This window comes from Salvelinus fontinalis, chromosome 26 (assembly GCF_029448725.1).
Source record: "Salvelinus fontinalis isolate EN_2023a chromosome 26, ASM2944872v1, whole genome shotgun sequence".
Classification (NCBI taxonomy): Eukaryota; Metazoa; Chordata; class Actinopteri; order Salmoniformes; family Salmonidae; genus Salvelinus; species Salvelinus fontinalis.
The window spans coordinates 33,482,559-33,505,435 of NC_074690.1; the positions used below are offsets into that span (position 1 = coordinate 33,482,559).

The following is a 22,877-nucleotide window of genomic DNA, read 5'->3' on the forward strand; positions in this document are numbered from 1 at the left end:
GTGAGTATGAACTAGTTGTGGATATGGTGTCCAAGGCAACACACTGTAAAAACACGTTCACATTGAAATGCTGCTGTTGATATTAATAATACTCACACAGGCTGTGTACAGCACAAGTAAATGTCATTCTATGAGTTGCCATACCTGCAGTTGAGCTGCCATGATTTCTTTACACAGAGCTAGATACAGTACATGTAAATATCATTATTTGAGATGCCTTACCTGTAATCGAGCTGCCATTTCTGACTAAAAATACTGGTGACTAATGTGACTAATGCAAACTGGTGACTAATGTGTCCTTCGGTGACACTACTGCGTGTGTTGTCAAGGATGCTCAGTCACATTGGCCCACTTGGCTTTAAATTAGTAATCATGTCAGGTGAAGGTGCTTCTGTTATTTAGATATTTAGACTTAACCATAGTCTCAAGGACAGGACAGGCATTCCAAATAGCTGGTGGGGAATTGGCTATGCAGAACACAAATGTATGCAGATCATCATGTTTAAAATGGATCACGGGATATGATGATGATTTCTCTCATCCATTTCTTTTGCGCAACACTGAGAAATGCAAATCTGGTGACTGAGCATTATTCTAGAATCTTAGATGGATAGACGAAATGATGCTGAATTGTTTCATTGGAGATTTATTAAATTAGACGATTGTAACTAATTGTTTCCTTTGTCTGTTATTAAGAGGCATATCATTGCAGTTACCTGGTTTAATTTTCAGGGCCTAGATGACAATATATTTAGCTGAGATTAATGTTATAGAACAGTGCATAAAACATTTATGCAATTTACACTAATTAGTGAAACTGAATCCAGGCCTAAAATAAAGTTCAACACTAACCTTAATCAGTGAGTCTATATTTATCCTGTCTTCTTTTAACGGAATTGCAACATAATATGGAAGATGTATGCAGAACATTAGTGAGTAAAAAAAGATTTCCCTGAATTGATCATGAATTATGATAGATTTTTTCCTAACCCATTGTAAAATGTCCATAGGACATTCTCTGTCACTCTGCCAAAAGTCTCTACAATGTCTTTCCAATGTCTTTACAATTCAATGACATTTATTTCATTTAATTTCATGGCCAGTTAATTCGGACATAGAAGAATGAGAAATTATTTTTCCACTGATTTACTTTGCAGACGAAGACTGGGGTTTATCTGCTGCAAGATGGTAATGAGGAGCCTTTCAATATTCGACTGCACTTGGCTAAAGACATTCTGACAATTCAAGAGCAAGATGTCATCTGCGTGTCAGGAGAACCATTTTATTCGAGTGTAAGTAACCTGCTGTGCCTGTCACATAAAATACCACGCATTGACATCATACTGCTCTTTTACAGACACTCCAAAAGGCTAGGGCCGGCATTGACTGCATGTGTGCGTATGGATGTGGATACGCAGACCTGTGAGCCTCTGCAGCCCCTCATGAGGAGTTCAGATTTTTTTGTGGCCCCCACCCCTATCAAAGTTGCCCATACCCTCTGTAGATGGTGACACACACACTATATCTGGGGTAACAATATAAAGATATTGACAATGTACTGACTGAATGACCATATGCGCATGGAAGAGCTACTTCAGTCAATTGTAAAGCCATAAATCAATATTCATATTAAAGGGTGTTTCAATTACAAGAAGAACATGTCATGTCATGCAAGAAGTACTGTATATTTGGAACCATGAGAGTGAGGTGTGAGCATGACTGATGAGATCATACAATAAACAGGACGAGCCAGATACTCAACCTCATTGGTCCATGCCTAAGCATGTCTCAACCTCATTGGTCCAGCATACACACCCTGTACCTGGTTGTCCTCAAATATGCTCTGGCCCTTACAGTAATTTGATGTACTTACATTAAGTGTGTAATAAGTGTGTAGTGATACGTACTGTATGCACAGAAACAGGAGAGACACCCATGTCTCATATCAAGCACCATTTAAAAGGGACCTTTCCGTTATTACTTTCCTTGTATATCAGTCAGCTCTGTTATTCTTTCATTTGCATCTACGGTAAAACTTCAACTCTAAGTAAAGTCAAATGAAACTCTAAGTATCTCCATAATAAACACGGTCTCTTTAATCTATCTGATTCCTTGCAGGAGAGAACTGTAACAATCAGAAGACAGACGATTGGAGGTTTTGGCTTGAGCATCAAGGTAATTTAGATTGCCATTGATTAGTTGTTTTCTGCCATTGATTAGTTGTTTTCTCCCTATTCTATCTTTTAATTTACTTTCACCTAATGCAATTGATCTTTTACAACCACAATTGATTCATATCAACAGTAGACTATTGGAGTAGCCTATTGGAGTAGACTATTGGAGTAGACTATTGGAGTAGCCTATTGGAGTAGACTATTGGAGTAGACTATTGGAGTAGACTATTGGAGTAGCCTATTGGAGTAGACTATTGGAGTAGACTATTGGAGTAGACCATTGGAGTAGACCATTGGAGTAGACCATTGGAGTAGACTATTGGAGTAGACTATTGGAGTAGACTATTGGAGTAGACTATTGGAGTAAACTATTGGAGGAGACTATTAGAGTAGACTATTGGAGTAGACTATTGGAGTAGACTATGCGGGAAGACACAATAGTTTCTCTCTTTTTTCCTCTGTTTCTTTCTTTTCCGCTATTTGTTTGTGCAACAAACTACATAACTATGTAATCACCCCCCTAGGGAGGCGCAGAACACAAAATCCCTGTTGTGATATCAAAAATATCAAAAGAGCAAAAAGGTAAGCTCTTTTTTAGTTCTTTGTATCCCTTTCATTATGCCTTACGAATTATTATTTCTTCACCCAAACATAATATATAATATATTGTCTGCAGCTGAACTGTCTGGGTTGCTGTTTATCGGAGATGGAATCCTCCAGGTAAGCGATGATGATGAGTATTGTGACAGTTTCTTCTGCCTGGTGTCGTTCAGTGTTTGTACTACAGGTCTGGTTGAATTCCAACCCCTTCAAACTCTGCTGATGGATCACTATGCGATATATGAGTGCACTGAGCTATGTGTTGGCATGGCCAGGAAGAACGTAGTGTACAATTGCAATAGAGATCTTCGTTGCAACTGTCACTGTCAGCTTTCATTGTTTTGCAGCAATGCTATTTTTGAGCACGGACGACAGAAATATATAACGCACTTGATTGCTGTTTTACGAATCAAGGACCACGTTTTCAAACACACTTCAATGATGTAAAATAAAGCATATTATGCTTATCATCAGTTTAATGGATCTGATATCATTGTTACTAACCATAAGACTGTTTGTTTTTAGATAAATGGAATAAATGTTCGAAGCTATCGCCACGAGGAAGTGGTAAGAAGCTGACAACTTAATGTCTCATATTTCACTGAAGCTGCAACACTTGCAACGCCACCTTATCTAGTTTCACTTATTCGACCTTATCTGTGGGACCCGTAAGATCTGTTTTACACCTTTTTCCAATTTGTATGTTTCAACCTCCCAAATGCGTGAGGCCGCATAAATCTCCCAGGTTTTCAACCAATATCTAATCTACTTGTTCTAAGAAGGGAATTTGCACTACATCCATCATCCAAGTACGTGGTTGAAATGAGTTTAAGACTTAGAAGTCCAATGGCAGTAACCACTAATTTTCCTTTCCAGGTGCAGGTTTTGCGAAATGCCGGAGAGGATGTCACTCTGACTGTTTCTTTCTTGAAGAAGACACCAGCTTTTCTGAAACTGCCACTCTGTGAAGACTGCACATGTACGCACGCGTATCTTAGAAAGCTCCAGAGAAATATCAGAGCTGAAATTGTGTTATTTTCACCAAGGATATGATGAGAGGAAATAAGAACAAGATTAGAGAAAGAACCTTCTCCATCTACACATAGAGCTGGAAATAAAAGTTGTTTTGAATATTGATATTACCTGAAATAAAGCAAGATGGAAAAGTTCCAGTGAATATTGTACCAAGGCTGAAGAAGCGATAATATGACTTCTTTTTATTACTTCTTAATGTCATTCTACTCCCAGGTGTTCCAAGTGATCAGAGCAGTGGAACGTCCTCCCCTCTATGCGACAGTGGCTTACACTTGAACTACCATCCTAACAACACGGTACAGTTCAGCATTCTCATTTCTATATAACTTTCAGCCATATCTCTTCTCTCTGCAACTCCTGAAACATGGCCAGGAGGCTGTTATTCCATAGTGGTATTCACAGGCAGACGGTGACAGTCTGGGTGCTCTAACTCTTTCTCACTCTTTCTCTGGGCCAGAGGAAAAAAACACATTATTTAGTAGTTCCACAATGGCTTGTACTTATACAGCCTCTGCTGCAGCTACGTCTACCCGTATGAATCATGAACAGGCCTGGGCTGTTGACATCTTAGTGTGCCATGGGAGATACTATATGAAGTGCCAAACGATGAGTTGTTCCATTCTCTGTGTGTATAAACTCCTGCAGGACACACTGTCCTGCTCATCTTGGCCCACGTCCCCTGGGCTCCGATGGGAGAAGAGATGGGTGGACCTGCGCCTTATTCCTCTCCTCCACTCTCGTCTGTCACAGCACGTCCCCGGCTCTGACGTCTGCAGGTACAGTAAGCTGAGTGCTGTGCTGCAGCAGGGGGACCGGAGACCGCTCGTTGTCAAAATGCAGTCATGGGCCATTTTCTGGCACACTGTCACTGTTGCTGAAGGTTCAGCGACCCCGGTGCCTCTGCTATTTGAGAGGGGTCCCCTTGTAAGGGACTTTGGTGACTTTGTGTTAAAATGACTTGTCTCCTGTAAATACCTTGAGATTATTCAATTGAAGAAGTCAGTCACTGGCAGTTTTGCTGCAAAGCTTGCTTGACTGTTACGTATTTCTCTTGAATGTACAGTAATAGAATTGTGAGTTCATGGGTCATCATAATATACGGACAGATAAAAAACGATATTGGGATATACCTCGCTCATATTGATATTGATGTCAATATCACATTGAATTTGTTCCAACCAGTGCTAAATACTACACTGTCTGATTCTGATTTCTATAGGAAAAATGCATTTCACGTCATAGCTGTGGATGGGGTCTGCAGTGGGGTTATCACGTGCCCTGCTGCTGAAGACTGCCTAGATTGGCTCCAAGCAATCGCAACTAACATATCAGCTCTCACCAAGCACAATGTGAGTATAATCAAACTGAAGGCAAAAACATGAGTAAGATAGGTAGATTTTCCATAGCCTTCAATATCCACAGGTTTGGTTTTGAAAAATACAATAGAGCACTGTATTACTACAGTAATATAGGTTGCATGTGGCTGTAGAAGTGATTTAGTGGTCATGTTTCGGAGGATGCATGACTCGACCTTCACTTCTCCCGAGCTTGTTGGGGAGTTGCAGCAATGAGATAAGATTGTAATTGGGGAAAAACAGCTAACTGTATCAATACATGTGTCAGATGTATCATATAAGTCACATACTCTATATATGAATGTCTTTTCATGCTATGAAACATCCACTTATTTTTAGAGCCGTAGGTCACAATATCAGAGTTGGCTCTTGGAGACAGCTAAGGCATACACTTATAACCCCAAGCTAACTAGGCATTTGTATCATCTATAATTCAGAATGATGCATTATGCAATAATAATAATGCCGAGAGGTGGCAAGCAAATTAAAAAGAACTCCGGAGATGGCAACTGTGTCCTATGCTCCATTTCTCTGTTTGAACATCTTGGAAAAAGCTTTCTCTCGCTGGGTGTGTGGGGAACAAGTTAGTGATTTGTTTTACTTCCAGATGGATAGTGCTCAACAAACAGGGTCAGGAAAGTGTGTGTACCAGTCAGCTCTGTATCTTCGTGGTTGGACCGTCCTCACTTTGTATCCAACTGACAGAAAGCAAATTAGAGGTTTTATTTTTTAGTGTTGCTATCTTTGAGCACCAAAGTAGATTTTTCCAAATTAATACCATGTCGTCCATTACTGTTTAATGAGTAAGTGGACCTGGTAAAGATCAGGCGAGGAAGTACAAAACTACAGAGTTTATTTTCTTTCCATTCGCTCTCGAAGATGCTTCTTTGAAGTTAGGCTAGCCAGCCGTGTCGATGGTTCCAAGTGGTGTGATGAGAGTCGCGTAATACGATGGTTTGAGCAGAGTAGTAGAATGGCCCCACTTAAATTAGCTTTTGAAGATACTTTACTTGGGACAGCTAATCAGCCGTACCAGTGATTGTCCGTGAGGTGAGTTTATTGTCTCTACCTCGTATTGAGATTCACTGTTCAAACCACTTAAAACGTGCAGCTGCAGTTTGACACTTTTGTGGTCTAGTATGTCAATTTCTTAACCCATCATGTTATACATGTTGTTCGAAATGGACAGTTCCATCAGGCTGACACGCTCTCTGAACTCACTCAGGGGCGGTGACTACTTACTCTGCACAGTTATAACAAACATATATCTCAAATCACATCCCTTTCTTAACAAAACACTTTCACAATTGTTCATATTACATGCACAACGCATAGTATGGAAACTTCGTACATGTAGTTTATATACTTTCTAAGTTACAGTATTTCATTTTTAACATTTTTAATGACATCACAAAATAACAAATACAATTACATTAGTTTTCTATAGATCGCCTCTGACCATTCCCCACGTTCTATGTTAGAAATATTGTTTCAGTGGTTGCTTTTGAACGTGTTAGAGTTTCAGCAGGAAAAAGGTCTGTTGAGACAAAGCACATTCTTTTGGTGAATTTGGAGAGGGATACCTGCATCTTCTCCCCTTGATTTACAACAAGACATGAGTTGTCAGTCACCATTAGTTCTTTCCTCCCCCCTCTGCAGGTGAGAGGGGGTCTGATTGAAGTTATTCATTGCAAACCTGATCTGATCTATTTGGATTCTTGTGGACAGTCCTGACACTGGCTAATGCTAACTCCCACTCAGATAAAATCCTCATTCTGGCCTGGGTGGGTGGTTGGAGTACTGCTGAGAGTGTGGTTCGGAATGTAGTAAAGAGCATCTCAACACCTAGCATAGTATTAGCAACCTCTAAGAAATGTAATTATAATGTAGCCTAGGGGCAGTGTTAGGGAGAATAAAGCCTCTAGGGGGCTAATGGGGAATGGACTAAGTGAGGGGTCACACTGAGCATAATAATACGAGTCACTGTCACTACTGTACAGTGTGTAACAGAGGGTTTCTGGCTGACACCAATTTGCTCTCCACCCACTTCTTACTGTACCAAGATGCATGGAAGAGGTTGTCACCTGGATATGATTATATCAGTCTCTCTAAAAATGGACGCTTGGTTGGTAAGTGAGAAATGAAGAATTATTGACAGTGGCTGATCTGCTCATTGTGTGCAACACTAGCAGAATAGTTAGGAGACATATCTGTGGCAGACTTCCAACGCCTTTCTAAGGCACTGGACAGGTCTAGTACTGCATAGGGTTTTCCATCCCAGAATAGAAGGCAAATCTCTCCAAAACATTGAAAAATAAACATTGGCTCCTCTCATGGATCACTGTTGAAATGTACCAGTTTGGAAATGAGATGTTGTGAAAATGTAATAGCTACCCTCCTCCATAGGAAGACTTTGTGGGGAGGCCGGCAAGGTATAATTTGGTGCTCTCTCTGTTCCTGCGAGAGGGTTCTATTGATAGCGTGCCGTGGATTAGGAGATACTTGGGTTCAAATACTATTTGACATCATTACAAATACTTCTGTGCTTGATTGAGCTTGCCTGGTTTAAAGGACCAATAGAATAGTCCCAAAACGGGCACTCTAGGTATGCTAGAGAAAACACTGAAAGTATTGGAAAGATTTTAGACAGTATTTGAACCCCAGTCAGAGCTGCTAATACCGTTATCTAACAGAATGTTTTTATTTCTCTCTCTATTTCTCTCTCTCTCTGTAGCTCCCTAGCTTTTACTTCTCACAGACGGCGAGAGCGAGAAAGAAAGAAAGAAAGAAAGAGAGAGAGAGAAAGAAAGGGAGCACGGGGGAGAAGGAGAAGGAGAGGGAGAGAAAGAAAGAGAGTGAAAGGGAGAGGGAGAGGGAGAGAGAGAATTTTTTGGAACAGCTTCAGGTCCTTGTTGAAATGACTCTATCCATTTAGCAATTTACATACATTGAATACATTAAGTAGTTTCACTTCAACAGTGAACAGTTTATGTCTGTGGGGATAACATAAGAATGTTGTAAATAGAGAGTTAGCCGTTGGTTTGGGTGGGCCCATGCTAGACTGAGTGTGTGTGCTTCTCAAAGAGGAGCATATTATACTGGTATGATGATACTTAATGAAATGTTATACAGCCAACAAATGGTGTTTCTGTGACACAAACCAGTGAGTAATAGGTTATTATTTCCGTAGTAATAAATACGCAACATAAATAATAGTCTCTGGACAATAAAATCAATTGCTACCAAATGTAATCTTTATGTATTATGTTGCAATGAGTTTAATGTTTGATTTTACAGGTGAAGAAGATAAACAGAAACTTCCCAGTTAATCAACAGGTAAGCTATTACTACTACTACTACTACTACTACTACTAGGCCTACTACTAGTAGTAGTAAGGCAGTATGGTCCGGTACATCGTCCCAGTAAAATAAATAGTGGGGGTACACCTTACCAGTAAAACATGAGCCTATCACAATTAATACAACATGCCCAAAAAAACTATAGGCTAGTACCCTATTAGTTAACATTATTGCATATCAGACACACTAACAATGTGTGAATTGACTGGAAAACGGGTGGTATACACTCCAAATTGTGTTGTGGTTTAAGGAGAACACTTACATATTGAGTGGGTGAGACGCTTGCGACAAGGCGGAGTTAAGTTGCTGAGATCGAGGCGCACGTGGACAACAGTGGATGATGCATCAATTCAGGCTAAGTGTAGGCCTAATGACAATCTCAGAATGTCATTACACTACACGTAGGTGTTTTGTAACAGATGTCTCTTTCCATTCATCAAATTGCAAGTGCAAAGTGCACTGTTGGGTTTTGGATGCTGTAATTGTTTTGTGTGTGAACGAATGTGCACGGGTAGCTTAGATGAGTGCCTTTGTTAAGTGACTGGCTATGTTTAAGCCACGTTAAAAGGCATACAGTAGGCGTTGTGTCCATAAGGCTAGGGGAAGCTAAGCTTTAAATTAAATTGCCCAAATTGTATAGCTAATTAGCTTACTCCTTTCTATACAGAAATTAATATCACATTATTCAAAATGGGCAACTATACCAGAAAGCATGATTTTGCCACAGAGAATCAGTCGCTTAAAAAAAAGAAAAAAGAGCTGTTGATTGTTTTAAATCGCATTGCCTACAGTTGGAAGGGCCCACAATTTGGCCAAGTGTGCACTGCGACTGTCAGTGAAGAGCAGAGAGACCCAGCCAGGAATATTGCAATATTTAAAAATACAATTGCGGAACAACTGTTTGGAAAGCAAATGGCTATTGCTGTAAAGAGATCCAATCTGTCTTTTAGTTATCAAAATTAATTTAATTGAGCAAACAGTAGCCTATCTTACTGGCACCAGAGGAGAACATCGGCCATATCCTCGTGTGAGGCTACCCTGTAATTTTTGTGGTACACTTGGATGTTAACGTACCGGTAAGAAATTACATATACTTTCACCCCTGCTACTAATACTACTATGTATACCTTACAAAATAATCCTCACCATTGATATGAAATTGTCATGACATGGTCTTTTATTCAATGGATTCTTTTAAAGCACAGTTCCAATGTTTAAAAAATGACAGACTATGCCCAAAAGATGCTTCATCCACTCTACACGGTTTAATGTACTAGAACGCTCTCTGAATGTCAATCCAACCTGAATGCACAGGGCACTGGAAGAATTATCACTTTGTAAGTAATGTTTGTCAATTAATCCAGTAAGGTATCGGTTGCCAACTGGCGATTTGACATGAAAATAAAATGTCATTCATTCATTCATTCCAACCAGGTTTAATAGTCCACAGAAAGGCCATGGTTGACTGGCAGTGCCAGTGGCAACTATTGCAGACGGAGGGAGAACGTTTTGCATCATAAAGTCAAAGCAAAGAGAAATCATCAGTAAGAGAGGACAATACAAGTTCCCTTGGTACTCACTTCAGCAACAATCCCTCCATCAGCCTAGACATGGATAGTGAATTAACTGTTTTTATAATTAATCCATCTCCAGCCCCGAATGACAAAAGCATGAAATCATTCAACATCCCGTATCGCCATGGCAATTAAAGTACATTAGAAGAGACCGACTGCTCATGCTGCTCCTGAATCTTTCACGCAGTGTTTTCATCCATCAAGATGGATGAAAAAATGAAATGAAATGCAAGCAAACATTTCCACTGTGGCTCGCTGCAATCCTCCTGACTGAGATGAGTGCAGAAAGACTTGATGCCTGCTGCCTTCCCTTTTCTCTAAAAAGTGTTTTTCTCCCTCTCCCTCTCCATTTCCATTTCTTCCACTCCTTCTCTCTCTTTCTCTCCCTCTTTCTCCCCTCTATATCCCCCCCCCCTCTCTCTGATAGATTATCTACATGGGCTGGGTAGATGAGAAGGAGCAGGACTCCGTTCAGGACCGAATGTATTCATCACAGTTCCTTGCCTTGAGGGGTTCCTCACTCTTCAAGTTCTCAGCACCTCCTGTACGTTTTATATCCTAAATTCCCTTTAGTAGCAACGGTAACACTTTATTTTACAGTCTGTTTTAAGCTGGTACTTACCAGTGGCGTAAAGTACTTAAGTAAAAATACTTTAAAGTACTACTTAAGTCATTTTTTTAGGTATCTGTTCTTTACTATTGATATTTTTGACAACTTCACTACATTCCAAAAGAAAATAATGTACTTGTTACTTCATACATTTTCCCTGATACCCAAAAGTACCAAAAGTTATATTTTGGATGCTTAGCAGGACAAGAAAATAGTCCCCTTATCAAGAGAACATCCCTGTTCATCCCTACGTCCTCTGATCTGGCAAACTCACTAAACACAATTGCTTTGTTTGTAAATTATGTCTGAGTGTTGGAGTGTGACCTTGGCTATCCATAAATTTAAAAAACAAGAATATCTTGCCATCTGGTTTGCTTAATATAAGCAAGTTTGAAATGATTTATACTTTTACATTAAACCTTAATTTAACTAGGCAAATCAGTTAAGAACAAATTCTTATTTATAATGATGGCCTAGGAACAGTAGGTTAACTGCCTTGTTCAGGGGCAGAATGACAGATTTTTACCTTGTCAGCTCGGGGATTCGATCTAGCAACTTTTCGGTTATTGGCTCAACTCTCTAACCACTAGGCTACCTGCCGCACTTTTGATACTTAAGTATATTTCAAACAAAATACTTTTAGACTTTTACTCAAGTGGTATTTTATTCAGTGACGTTCTCTTTTACTTGAGTCATTTTTTATTAAGGTATCTTTACTTTTACTCAAGTATGACAATTGGTATTTTTTCCACCACTGGTACTTACCTGATATTTCACTAAGAAACTATGTGTCAACAATGGATACTTTTTGGTACTTACAGTACCTACTAAATACCAGGCTGTAAAAAAAAAGTTACCACATAAATGTATCGAAACTAGTTTCTGAAAATATGTGACAAATGTTTTTGAAAATGTGTACATTGTTGTCCAGCCTATAATGAGTCCTACACACATTTTCCACCTTTGTTATTGTCTATTAAACCGTACATGTATACAGCTGGACGACAATTATAATACCACACCTGATTGATGACCGTCTGTGGCCCATCGCTTTTCATTTGATTGATCATTATTACCACATCAGTATTATTATGTTATGCCAACCATATCAGTACTTGTGTTTATATCCACAACTCAGAATATTAGTTATTATGACAATTGTTTTGCTGCTATTAAACTAAAATATAAAGCGAGATTGATGTTAGATGTAGGTTTATCCTGGAGGAGCCCCCAGCTACGCCTTACTTCAGCTGAGGTGCAATTTCTAGTTCAACCACATTAGTGAGTTTAGGGTTTTCCCTAATTTTGTTTTGTTCCATATTCTGTTTGTGCTCCCTATAATAAGTTGCTGTGGGTTTGAAAGTTGAAAGTTGTGAAAATTCTGTGCAACCTCCAGCCTGTACCTGCTTTAAGTTACAGTTTTAACAATGGATAGTGTGGCTATTTGATCATAATGTACAGTGCATTCGGAAAGTATTCAGACCCCTTGACTTTTTCCACAATTTGTTACATTACAGCTTTATTCTAAAATGGATGAAATAGTTTTTTTCCCTTCATCAATCTACACACAATACCCCATAATGACAAAGCAAAAAACTGAAATATCACATTTACATAAGTATTCAGACTCTTTACTCAGCACTTTGTTGAAGCACCTTTGGCAGCAATTACAGCCTTGAGTCTTCTTCGGTATGGCGGTACAAGCTTGTATTTGGGGAGTTTCTCCCATTCTTCTCTACAGATCCTCTCAAGCTCTGTCAGGTTGGATGAGGAGCGTCGCTGCACAGCAATTTTCAGTTCTCTCGAGAGATGTTCAATCGAGTTCAAGTCCGGGCTCTTGCTGGACCACTCAAGGACATTCAGAGACTGGTCCTGAAGCCACTTCTATGTTGTGTTGGCTGTGTGCTTAGGGTCATTGTCCTGTTGGAAGGTGAACCTTCACCCCAGTCTGAAGTTCTGAGCGCTCTGGAGCAGAATTTCATCAAGAATCTCTCTGTACTTTGCTCCGTTCATCTTTCCATCGATCCTGACTATTCTCCCAGTCCCTGCCACTGAAAAACAACCCCACAGCATGATGCTGCCACAGCCATGCTTCACCGTAGGGATGGTGCCAGTTTAGCTCCAGATGTGATGCTTGGAATTCAGGCCAAAGAGTTCAATCTTGGTTTCATCAGACCAAAGAATATTGTTTATCATGGTCTGAGTCCTTTAGCTGCCTTTTGTCAAACTCCAAGCGAGCTGTCATGTGCCTTTTACTGAGTGGCTTCCGTCTGGCTACTCTACCATAAAGGCCTGATTGGTGGAGTGCTGAAGAGATGGTTGTCCTTCTGGAAGGTTCTCCCATCTCCACAGAGGACCTCTGGAGCTCTGTCAGAGTGAACATCGGGTTATTGGTCAGCTCCCTGACCAAGGCCCTTCTCCCCCGATTGCTCAGTTTGACTGGGCGGCCAGTTCTAGGAAGAGTTTTGGTGGTTCCAAACTTCTTCCATTTAAGAATGATGGAAACCACTGTGTTCTTGGGAACCTTCAATGCTGCAGACATTTTTTGGTACCCTTCTCCAGATCTCTCCCTCTACGCAATCCTGTCTCGGAGCTCTACGGACAATTCCTTGTTTTTTGCTCCGACATGCATTGTCAACCTTATATAGACAGGTGTGTGCCTTTCCAAATCATGTCCAATCAATTCAGTTTACAACAGGTGGACTCCCATCAAGTTGTAGAAACATCTCAAGGATGATCAATGGAAACAGGATGCACCTGAGCTCAATTTCGAGTCTCATACAAAGGGTCTGAATAAAAAAAGAAAACCAGTGACTGTGAAAGACCTAACTTGGGAAATACAATATAACTGTACAAAGGCGAATCTGATGATCATTGCAAAGCATTATGACATCAGTGTATTATCTGTCCATCCAAAAGTAGTGGTCGAAAATTTACTCAATGCTGCTTTGGTGCTGAAGGAAATACTCTGAGAGGCTGATGAAAAGGGTGATACGGGTGGTAGAATAAACCCTGAAGACATGCCATTGTGGGAGTTAGAACTAAAGGCAAAACTAGAGCAACAGAAATGTAAGTTTGAGTACAAGAAAATGGAACTTGAGTTAGAATACAGAAAAGAAGAAGAAGAGCGTGCAGCCAGACTTTTTCTCAGTTGTGTATGAACCTTTTGTTTCTGATGGGTTTGTGTCTCTTCAGAGTGGTGATGATGTTAAGCAGCCGTTAAATACTGCGAGACACTGTGGCAGCCCAATCCTTCAGTTTGGAGGATCACATCTGGATCACATCTGGAGCTAAACTGGCACCATCCCTACGGTGCCTTTGTCTGATACTTCAGCAACTCGTGACAGTGCGTTAGTTCAAGGCGTGGAGTTGGTAGGACCGCTGAAAGAAGAGAGGTTCCCTACAGTTGAATTAGGAAGCAGCTAATTGCTGAACAAAGAAAATATGCTTCCCTCTCCCCTCTTTTTGTTGAGATACGTCCAAAGGAAGAGTTTGATGATGTTCTCATGGGTCACTTTGACAGAGATGGTGTTCTGATGAGGAAATGGCGTTCTCAAGCCACTTCTGGTCCAAATGATAGGCCCAGTGTATCTCAAATTGTCGTTCCAGTTACACTCTGACAAGAGATACAGAGGTTGGCTCACGATGGAAGTATGGTAGACCATCTTGGGGTGAACAAGATGTGTGATTATATCCTGCGTAACTTCTTCTGGCCTGGTCTGAAACATGATGTTGTGGTTTACTGTAAATCTGTAGCATTTGCCAGCTGACTGGTAAACCGAACAAAACTGTGCCGGTGACACCTTTGTAGCCTATACCGGCTTTTGACAAACCTTTTAGCAGGGTTCTGGTGGACTGTGTTGGTCCTTTGCCCAAAGCAAAGAGTAGTAACCATTTTCTCTTAACCATCATGTGTGCTGCCACTCGTTTCCCCAAGGCCATTCCACTGAGAAACATCATGGCTCCCAGTATTTTTAAGGGCCTTGTGAAATCCTTTTCAACGTTTATATCCGCAGATAGTGCAGTCTGACTAAGGTTAAAATGTAATGTCAAAGATCTTCCAGCAAGTGCTACAGAAGTTGGGTGTTACCCATTGCCCCTCTAGTGCATATCACCCAGTCACAAGGTGCTCTTGAGAGATTTCATCAGACTTTGCAGTCTATGTTGAGAGCTTACTACTTTGAGTTGGAGAAAGACTGGGATGAAGGGATGCCTCTAGTGCCCATGCAGCACAGGAGGTTGTTCAAGAGTCTCTCGGTTTCAGTCCGAACAAGCTAGTGTTTGGACATTATGTGAGAAGCAGTGAGGCTCCTCAGAGTAGGAAGGGGAGGACCATCCTCCTCCTCACTAAATTTCAGAAAAATAAAAATGCAAACATTTAAAAAGTCATCTTTTTAGATAAAACTATACTTAATATAATCACGTCATCAAATAATTGATGAAAACACAGTATTTTGCAATGAAGGTCTACAGTAGCCTCAACAGTACTCTGTAGGGTAGTACCATGGTGTAGCCGGAGGACAGCTAGCTTCCGTCCTCCTCCGTGTACATCGACTTCAATACAAAACCTAGGAGGCTCATGGTTCTCACCCCCTTCCATAGACTTACACAGTAATTATGACAACTTCCGGAGGACGTCCTCCAACATACCAGAGCTGTTTCAGCATGAACTGGCATGCTGTCCACCCAATCAAAGGATCAGATAATGAATCTACGACTGAAAGCATAAGCTACAGCTAGTTAGCACTGCGGTGCATAAAATATAGTGAGTAGTTGAGATTTTTTTGCTGTTAAATGAAAGCTTAAATTCTGCAATTCTATGCATTCTTCCATGTCTTATGTGTGTTTATATGATACCAGGGGTCGAAGCCTGAACTAGTTTTTTGGGGGGACCCGCTGTCCGCATTGACCCCGTTCTGAGTCTGGATCTGTGTAACGGCTTTCCTCCTCCTCTTCATCAGAAGAGGAGGAGCAGGGATCGAACCAAAATGCAGCTGAGTTTGTAGACATGATTTCTTAAAGAAAAAAACACGAAAACACGAACTTGACTAATAAACTAACAAAACAAATAAACGGTGTAGACAGATCTGAACGACGGACTCACATAACACACGAGAACGCACGAACAGGGAAAAAAGCCTACACATAAAAAACACTGAACAAACAAACCGAAACCAGTCCCGTGTGGCGTAACGACATACACAAACACAGGAGACAATCACCCACAACGAACACTGTGAAAACACCTACCTAAATATGACTCTTAATTAGAGGAACGCCAAACACCTGCCTCTAATTAAGAGCCATACCAGGCAACCCATAAACCAACATAGAAACAGAAAACATAGAATGCCCACCCAAACTCACGTCCTGACCAACTAACACATAGAACAAACTAACAGAAATAGGTCAGGAACGTGACAATCTGGTCTGCGGTCCACCAGATAGGTATGGGGGGCTAGGTTGTAGCAACCTCAAGATGGGTATAGGGAAAATTAGAGTATCTTGTAGTAGCCTAAACCTATCGCTGTTACATTTAACTGGGTGAATGGACTATGAATGACAGTCATCCAATATGTTGTAATAGAAATAAGGCCAAGCTCATGAAAAAAATAATAATAATCGTCCTCCCTCATCTTAAACGGCACTGACCGCCACTGGTCAGAGGTCCATTGAGCTTGCTGAGAGAGAGGTTTTTGGAGGACAACACCTCAAACATGAAAACAAATCTGTTGGAGCACGTAAGTGCTTTTCAATACAGATTGCAGCTACACCGCACCTGTGAGTTTGCCAGTGAGAATATGGAGAATATGGGTCACTGTAGCAAGCTCACTTTTCAGGCCCTTACACCATGGAGAAAAACATTTGTAAAATGGATGACATCATCACCACACCAACTTAGGATAGGAAGTAAAGAGAATATAGAGCAAAATATAGAGCAAAACTCAGGCTTCTTTCCTAACTAAAGTGGTTGAGCTGGAAATCTTACCTCAGCTGCCATGAGGTTTAGCTCTCCCAACATCTCCTTTCCCCTGATGCACTGGGCCAGCAGCTCTTAAAAACCAGCTGGTCCAGCACAGGTGGCTAACGAGGTGACTCCTATCAGTGCGCACCTCAGCTATCGTGCTAACATGCTAACCAACGTCGAAGTGGAGAGAAAAAACAAACCCGTAACAAGTGTGAACATGGGAACACAGAGTGTGCAAGTAGGATATAAAATATTAAAGTGAAGGAAACTGAAACAGACCAATGTAATTACACTTCAAAAAGATTTCAAAGGGATCCATCTGAATAGAAGACTAAAGGGTATTTAATGTGTAATGTTGCAGGTGACTACATGGGACTGGACGAGGGCGGAGAAAAGCTACACTGTGTACGAGATCATGTGTAAAGTTTTAAAGGTATGTCAACTTTTACACCTGAGGTACTGTATTTAGAAACTGCTGAGTAGCAAATCTCAGGGTCTGTGTTTGAAAGGTGACATGAAAAAGAGAAGAGATCTGTGCTATGTGTCCTTTGTCATTTTAATGGAAAGAGTTGTGACATAGAATGTGTGGATATTGCACAATTTCTACGCACACTGCGTCTTTGCAAGGCTAGAGTTGATCAATTTCTTGACCACTGGTTTCGCTTTCATATGACAGTGCAAAACAGTAAAACTCAAAATGCTGCTATTGGAAGCAGTTATACTTTTTTGAAACCCTGGCTGGTATCATTGAATTCTTCTGCAATGCTCTTTCACGAGTGCATTTGTTATGCACAGCAGCATGTCTCGGCTGGGACGAGCTAGTTGACACTTGATTTTGAAATCCTCACAGCAGCATGTCTCGGCTGGGACGAGCTAGTTGACACTTGATTTTGAAATCCTCACAGCAGCATGTCTCGGCTGGGACGAGCTAGTTGACACTTGATTTTGAAATCCTCACAGCAGCATGTCTCGGCTGGGACGAGCTAGTTGACACTTGATTTTGAAATCCTCACAGCAGCATGTCTCGGCTGGGACGAGCTAGTTGACACTTGATTTTGAAATCCTCACAGCAGCATGTCTCGGCTGGGACGAGCTAGTTGACACTTGATTTTGAAATCCTCACAGCAGCATGTCTCGGCTGGGACGAGCTAGTTGACACTTGATTTTGAAATCCTCACAGCAGCATGTCTCGGCTGGGACGAGCTAGTTGACACTTGATTTTGAAATCCTCACAGCAGCATGTCTCGGCTGGGACGAGCTAGTTGACACTTGATTTTGAAATCCTCACAGCAGCATGTCTCGGCTGGGACGAGCTAGTTGACACTTGATTTTGAAATCCTCACAGCAGCATGTCTCGGCTGGGACGAGCTAGTTGACACTTGATTTTGAAATCCTCACAGCAGCATGTCTCGGCTGGGACGAGCTAGTTGACACTTGATTTTGAAATCCTCACAGCAGCATGTCTCGGCTGGGACGAGCTAGTTGACACTTGATTTTGAAATCCTCACAGCAGCATGTCTCGGCTGGGACGAGCTAGTTGACACTTGATTTTGAAATCCTCACAGCAGCATGTCTCGGCTGGGACGAGCTAGTTGACACTTGATTTTGAAATCCTCACAGCAGCATGTCTCGGCTGGGACGAGCTAGTTGACACTTGATTTTGAAATCCTCACAGCAGCATGTCTCGGCTGGGACGAGCTAGTTGACACTTGATTTTGAAATCCTCACAGCAGCATGTCTCGGCTGGGACGAGCTAGTTGACACTTGATTTTGAAATCCTCACAGCAGCATGTCTCGGCTGGGACGAGCTAGTTGACACTTGATTTTGAAATCCTCACAGCAGCATGTCTCGGCTGGGACGAGCTAGTTGACACTTGATTTTGAAATCCTCACAGCAGCATGTCTCGGCTGGGACGAGCTAGTTGACACTTGATTTTGAAATCCTCACAGCAGCATGTCTCGGCTGGGACGAGCTAGTTGACACTTGATTTTGAAATCCTCACAGCAGCATGTCTCGGCTGGGACGAGCTAGTTGACACTTGATTTTGAAATCCTCACAGCAGCATGTCTCGGCTGGGACGAGCTAGTTGACACTTGATTTTGAAATCCTCACAGCAGCATGTCTCGGCTGGGACGAGCTAGTTGACACTTGATTTTGAAATCCTCACAGCAGCATGTCTCGGCTGGGACGAGCTAGTTGACACTTGATTTTGAAATCCTCACAGCAGCATGTCTCGGCTGGGACGAGCTAGTTGACACTTGATTTTGAAATCCTCACAGCAGCATGTCTCGGCTGGGACGAGCTAGTTGACACTTGATTTTGAAATCCTCACAGCAGCATGTCTCGGCTGGGACGAGCTAGTTGACACTTGATTTTGAAATCCTCACAGCAGCATGTCTCGGCTGGGACGAGCTAGTTGACACTTGATTTTGAAATCCTCACAGCAGCATGTCTCGGCTGGGACGAGCTAGTTGACACTTGATTTTGAAATCCTCACAGCAGCATGTCTCGGCTGGGACGAGCTAGTTGACACTTGATTTTGAAATCCTCACAGCAGCATGTCTCGGCTGGGACGAGCTAGTTGACACTTGATTTTGAAATCCTCACAGCAGCATGTCTCGGCTGGGACGAGCTAGTTGACACTTGATTTTGAAATCCTCACAGCAGCATGTCTCGGCTGGGACGAGCTAGTTGACACTTGATTTTGAAATCCTCACAGCAGCATGTCTCGGCTGGGACGAGCTAGTTGACACTTGATTTTGAAATCCTCACAGCAGCATGTCTCGGCTGGGACGAGCTAGTTGACACTTGATTTTGAAATCCTCACAGCAGCATGTCTCGGCTGGGACGAGCTAGTTGACACTTGATTTTGAAATCCTCACAGCAGCATGTCTCGGCTGGGACGAGCTAGTTGACACTTGATTTTGAAATCCTCACAGCAGCATGTCTCGGCTGGGACGAGCTAGTTGACACTTGATTTTGAAATCCTCACAGCAGCATGTCTCGGCTGGGACGAGCTAGTTGACACTTGATTTTGAAATCCTCACAGCAGCAACAGCAGCTCCGCTTATTCATTTCTCACTCAGCCAGGTTCGTCACATACTGAGTGAGCTGGTCATTCGCGCCGTGCACATAACTGGTTATTTCTATATGTATTGTCAACTATGTCCCTCCACCCATAACACATTGAATTACACATGTGAAACAGCATTTCTCAACATGTGAAACAGATTTTCTGAAATACTAAAATGCATGGTGATTGAATTCCAGCCAACGTCTGTCACATCCCCTTAAGTGTATCACTGGATTTCTAATCTGCATACAGTACAGTATACAGTGCCTTTCAAAACTATTCATCCCCCTTGATATTTTTCCTATTTTGAATGCATTACAACCTGTCATTTAAATTGATTTTCATTTGGATTGCATGTAATGGACATACACAAAATAGTCCAAATTGGTGAAGTGAAATGAAAAAAATTACTTGTTTAAAAAAAGTGTAAAAAATGTAAAACGGAAAAGTGGTGCGTGCATATGTATTCACCCCCTTTGCTATGAATCCTCTAAATAAGATCTGGTGCAACCAATTACCTACAGAAGTCACATAATTAGTTAAATAAAGTCTACCTGTGTGCAATCTAAGTGTCACATGATCTCAGTATATATACACCTGTTCTGAAAGGCCCCAGAGTCTGCAGCACCACCAAGCAAGCGGCACCATGAAGACCAAGGAGCTCTCCAAACAGGTCAGGGACAAAGTTGTGGAGAAGTACAGATCAGGGTTGGGTTATAAAAAAATATCAGAAACTTTGAACATCCCACGGAGCACCATTAAATCCATTATTAAAACTGGAGGAATATGGCACCACAACAAACCTGCCAAGAGAGGGCCGCCCACCAAAACTCACAGACCAGGCAAGGAGTGAATTAATCAGAGGCAACAAAGAGACCAAAGATAACTCCAAAGGAGCTGCAAAGCTCCACAGCGGATATTGGAGTATCTGCCCATAGGATTCCACTCCACAGAGCTGGGCTTTACGGAAGAGTGGTCAGAAAAAAAGCCATTGCTGAGAGAAAGAAATAAGCAAACACATTTGGTGTTCGCCAAAGGGCATGTGGGAGACTCCCCAAACATATGGAAGAAGGTACTCTGTTCAGAGGAGACTAAAATGTAGCTTTTTGGCCATCAAGGAAAATTCTATGTCTGGCGCAAACTCAACACCTCTCATCACCCCGAGAACATCATCCCCCCCCAGTGAAGCATTGTGGTGGCAGCATCATGCTGTGGGGATGTTTTAAATCGGCAGGGACTGGGTGGGAAACTGGTCAGAATTGAAGGAATGATGGATGGTGCTATATACAGGGAAATTCTTGAGGGAAACCTGTTTCAGCCTTCCAGAGATTTGAGACTGGGATGGAAGTTCACCTTCCAGCAGGACAATGACCCTAAGCATACTGCTAAAGCGACACTTGAGTGGTTTAAGAGGAAACATTTAAATGTCTTGGAATAGCCTTTTCAAAGCCCAGACCTCAATCCAATTGAGAATCTGTGGTATGACCTAAAGATTTCTGTACACCAGCGGAACCCATCCAACTTGAAGGAACTGGAGCAGTTTTGCCTTGAAGAATGGGCAAAAATCCCAGTGGCTAGATGTTCCAAGCTTATAGAGACATACCACAAGAGACTTGCAGCTGTAATTGCTGCAAAAGATGGCTCTACAAAGTATTGCCTTTGGGGGGGTGAATGGTTACGCACGCTCAAGTTTTCAGTTTTTTTGTCTTATGTCTTGTTTGTTTTACACAAATATTTTGGATCTTTAAAGTGGTGAGCATGTTGTGTAAATCAAATGATACAACCCCCCCCCCCCCCCCCCCAAATACATTTTAATTCCAGGTTGTAAGGCAACAAAATAGGAAAAATGCCAAAGGGGGTGAATACTTTCGCAAGCCACTGTATGAGTCACTCACTGTCCCTTGTGCACATTATCAGCATGATAGCAAGACATGGGTTCAAATAATATTTGAAACATTTAAAATACTGTACTTGATTATGATTGAGCTTGTCAGGAGCAACGGAACCAATGGAATTGTCCCAAATGTGCAAACCCCGCCCATCTGGCATTCCAGGCATGCTCAATGAAACCACTCAAAGCATTTAAAAGGAAACAAATACCAATTGAACCCAGGTGTGATGGCAGGCATGACTAACGTGTTTCTCTCAGGACAGTGACCTCTTGGACAAGCGGAAGCACTGCTTCAGTGTCCAAACGGAGTGTGGGGAGGACATGTTCTACAGCGTAGAGCTGGAGTGTGAGCTGCTCATTTGGGAGAAGGCCTTTCAGATGGCTACTTTCCTGGAGGTGGAGAGAATACAGGTACACAATAGATGAGAGGCAGAACTTTTTCATAAATCAATTTCCAGGCAGGTTTCAACGCCCCCCAAAGCAACATCCAAGCTCTCTGTCATCAAAATTGTCACTTGAAACCAATCAAAACCAAACTCTTTTAGGTAGGGGTGGGGAGTGAGGCAGAGCTATGTGGGAGGGCTTATCCTGCTTAAACAATGGTAGGAGATAAACTGATATGTGATAAAGAGAAGCAGTGGCATACTATACAGGCCAAGCTTGCTAGCATCCTCTCACAACAACTGATATATGTGCGTTTAGCTGTGGAAGATTATGCTGTCTATTATATATGCCTCTAGTGACTAGCATCATGCACTGTTTCCCCTCCACAGTGTAAAACATACGCTTGCATCATGGAGAGCCACCTGATGGGACTGACCGTAGACTTCAGTATGGGCTTTGTCTGTTTCGATGCTGCTTCAAAGGTAAGTTATATTACTGGTACATCAACTTTGGACATTTACCAAGTCTGAGAGCCACCAGAACTACTCCACTAGAATACATAATGTGGACAAACAGGACACATCGACAGCTACATTGTCCTCTGTGTTTTTTTGGCCTAATTCTGACACAGCGAGGCATATTTTTTTCTCCCCAGAGAGTCTTGCAGTAGCCTAGCAGGGTATTGTTTATCAAAACAAGCATGAAATTACAATTCGTATTTAAACGGCAATTGTAAAACTATACACATGGTGGGGAATGTTTAATAATTTAATCAGATAGGAGATCGGCCTTGTTCTGCACTCCCAGGATTCAGATCTGTGTGGAGCCCCTAGGGGGGAAAGTGTTGCTTCC

At 41.8% G+C, this 22,877-nt stretch overlaps 1 protein-coding gene across 3 annotated transcripts in view; it reads left to right on the plus strand.

The window, feature by feature from the left end:
• Positions 1–22,877, plus strand: part of sntg1 (syntrophin, gamma 1) — a 58,567-nt gene that overhangs the window by 32,833 nt on the left and 2,857 nt on the right. For all 3 annotated transcript variants that reach the window (XM_055883547.1, XM_055883549.1, XM_055883548.1), the window contains exons 4-17: positions 1,158–1,292; positions 2,119–2,175; positions 2,699–2,756; positions 2,851–2,894; positions 3,300–3,341; positions 3,651–3,753; positions 4,023–4,105; positions 4,455–4,585; positions 5,029–5,158; positions 8,462–8,500; positions 10,526–10,642; positions 17,038–17,109; positions 21,900–22,052; positions 22,415–22,507. In XM_055883547.1, coding sequence (XP_055739522.1) covers positions 1,158–1,292; positions 2,119–2,175; positions 2,699–2,756; positions 2,851–2,894; positions 3,300–3,341; positions 3,651–3,753; positions 4,023–4,105; positions 4,455–4,585; positions 5,029–5,158; positions 8,462–8,500; positions 10,526–10,642; positions 17,038–17,109; positions 21,900–22,052; positions 22,415–22,507 — 1,257 coding nt within the window. The remainder of the gene's footprint in view (positions 1–1,157; positions 1,293–2,118; positions 2,176–2,698; positions 2,757–2,850; positions 2,895–3,299; positions 3,342–3,650; positions 3,754–4,022; positions 4,106–4,454; positions 4,586–5,028; positions 5,159–8,461; positions 8,501–10,525; positions 10,643–17,037; positions 17,110–21,899; positions 22,053–22,414; positions 22,508–22,877) is intronic.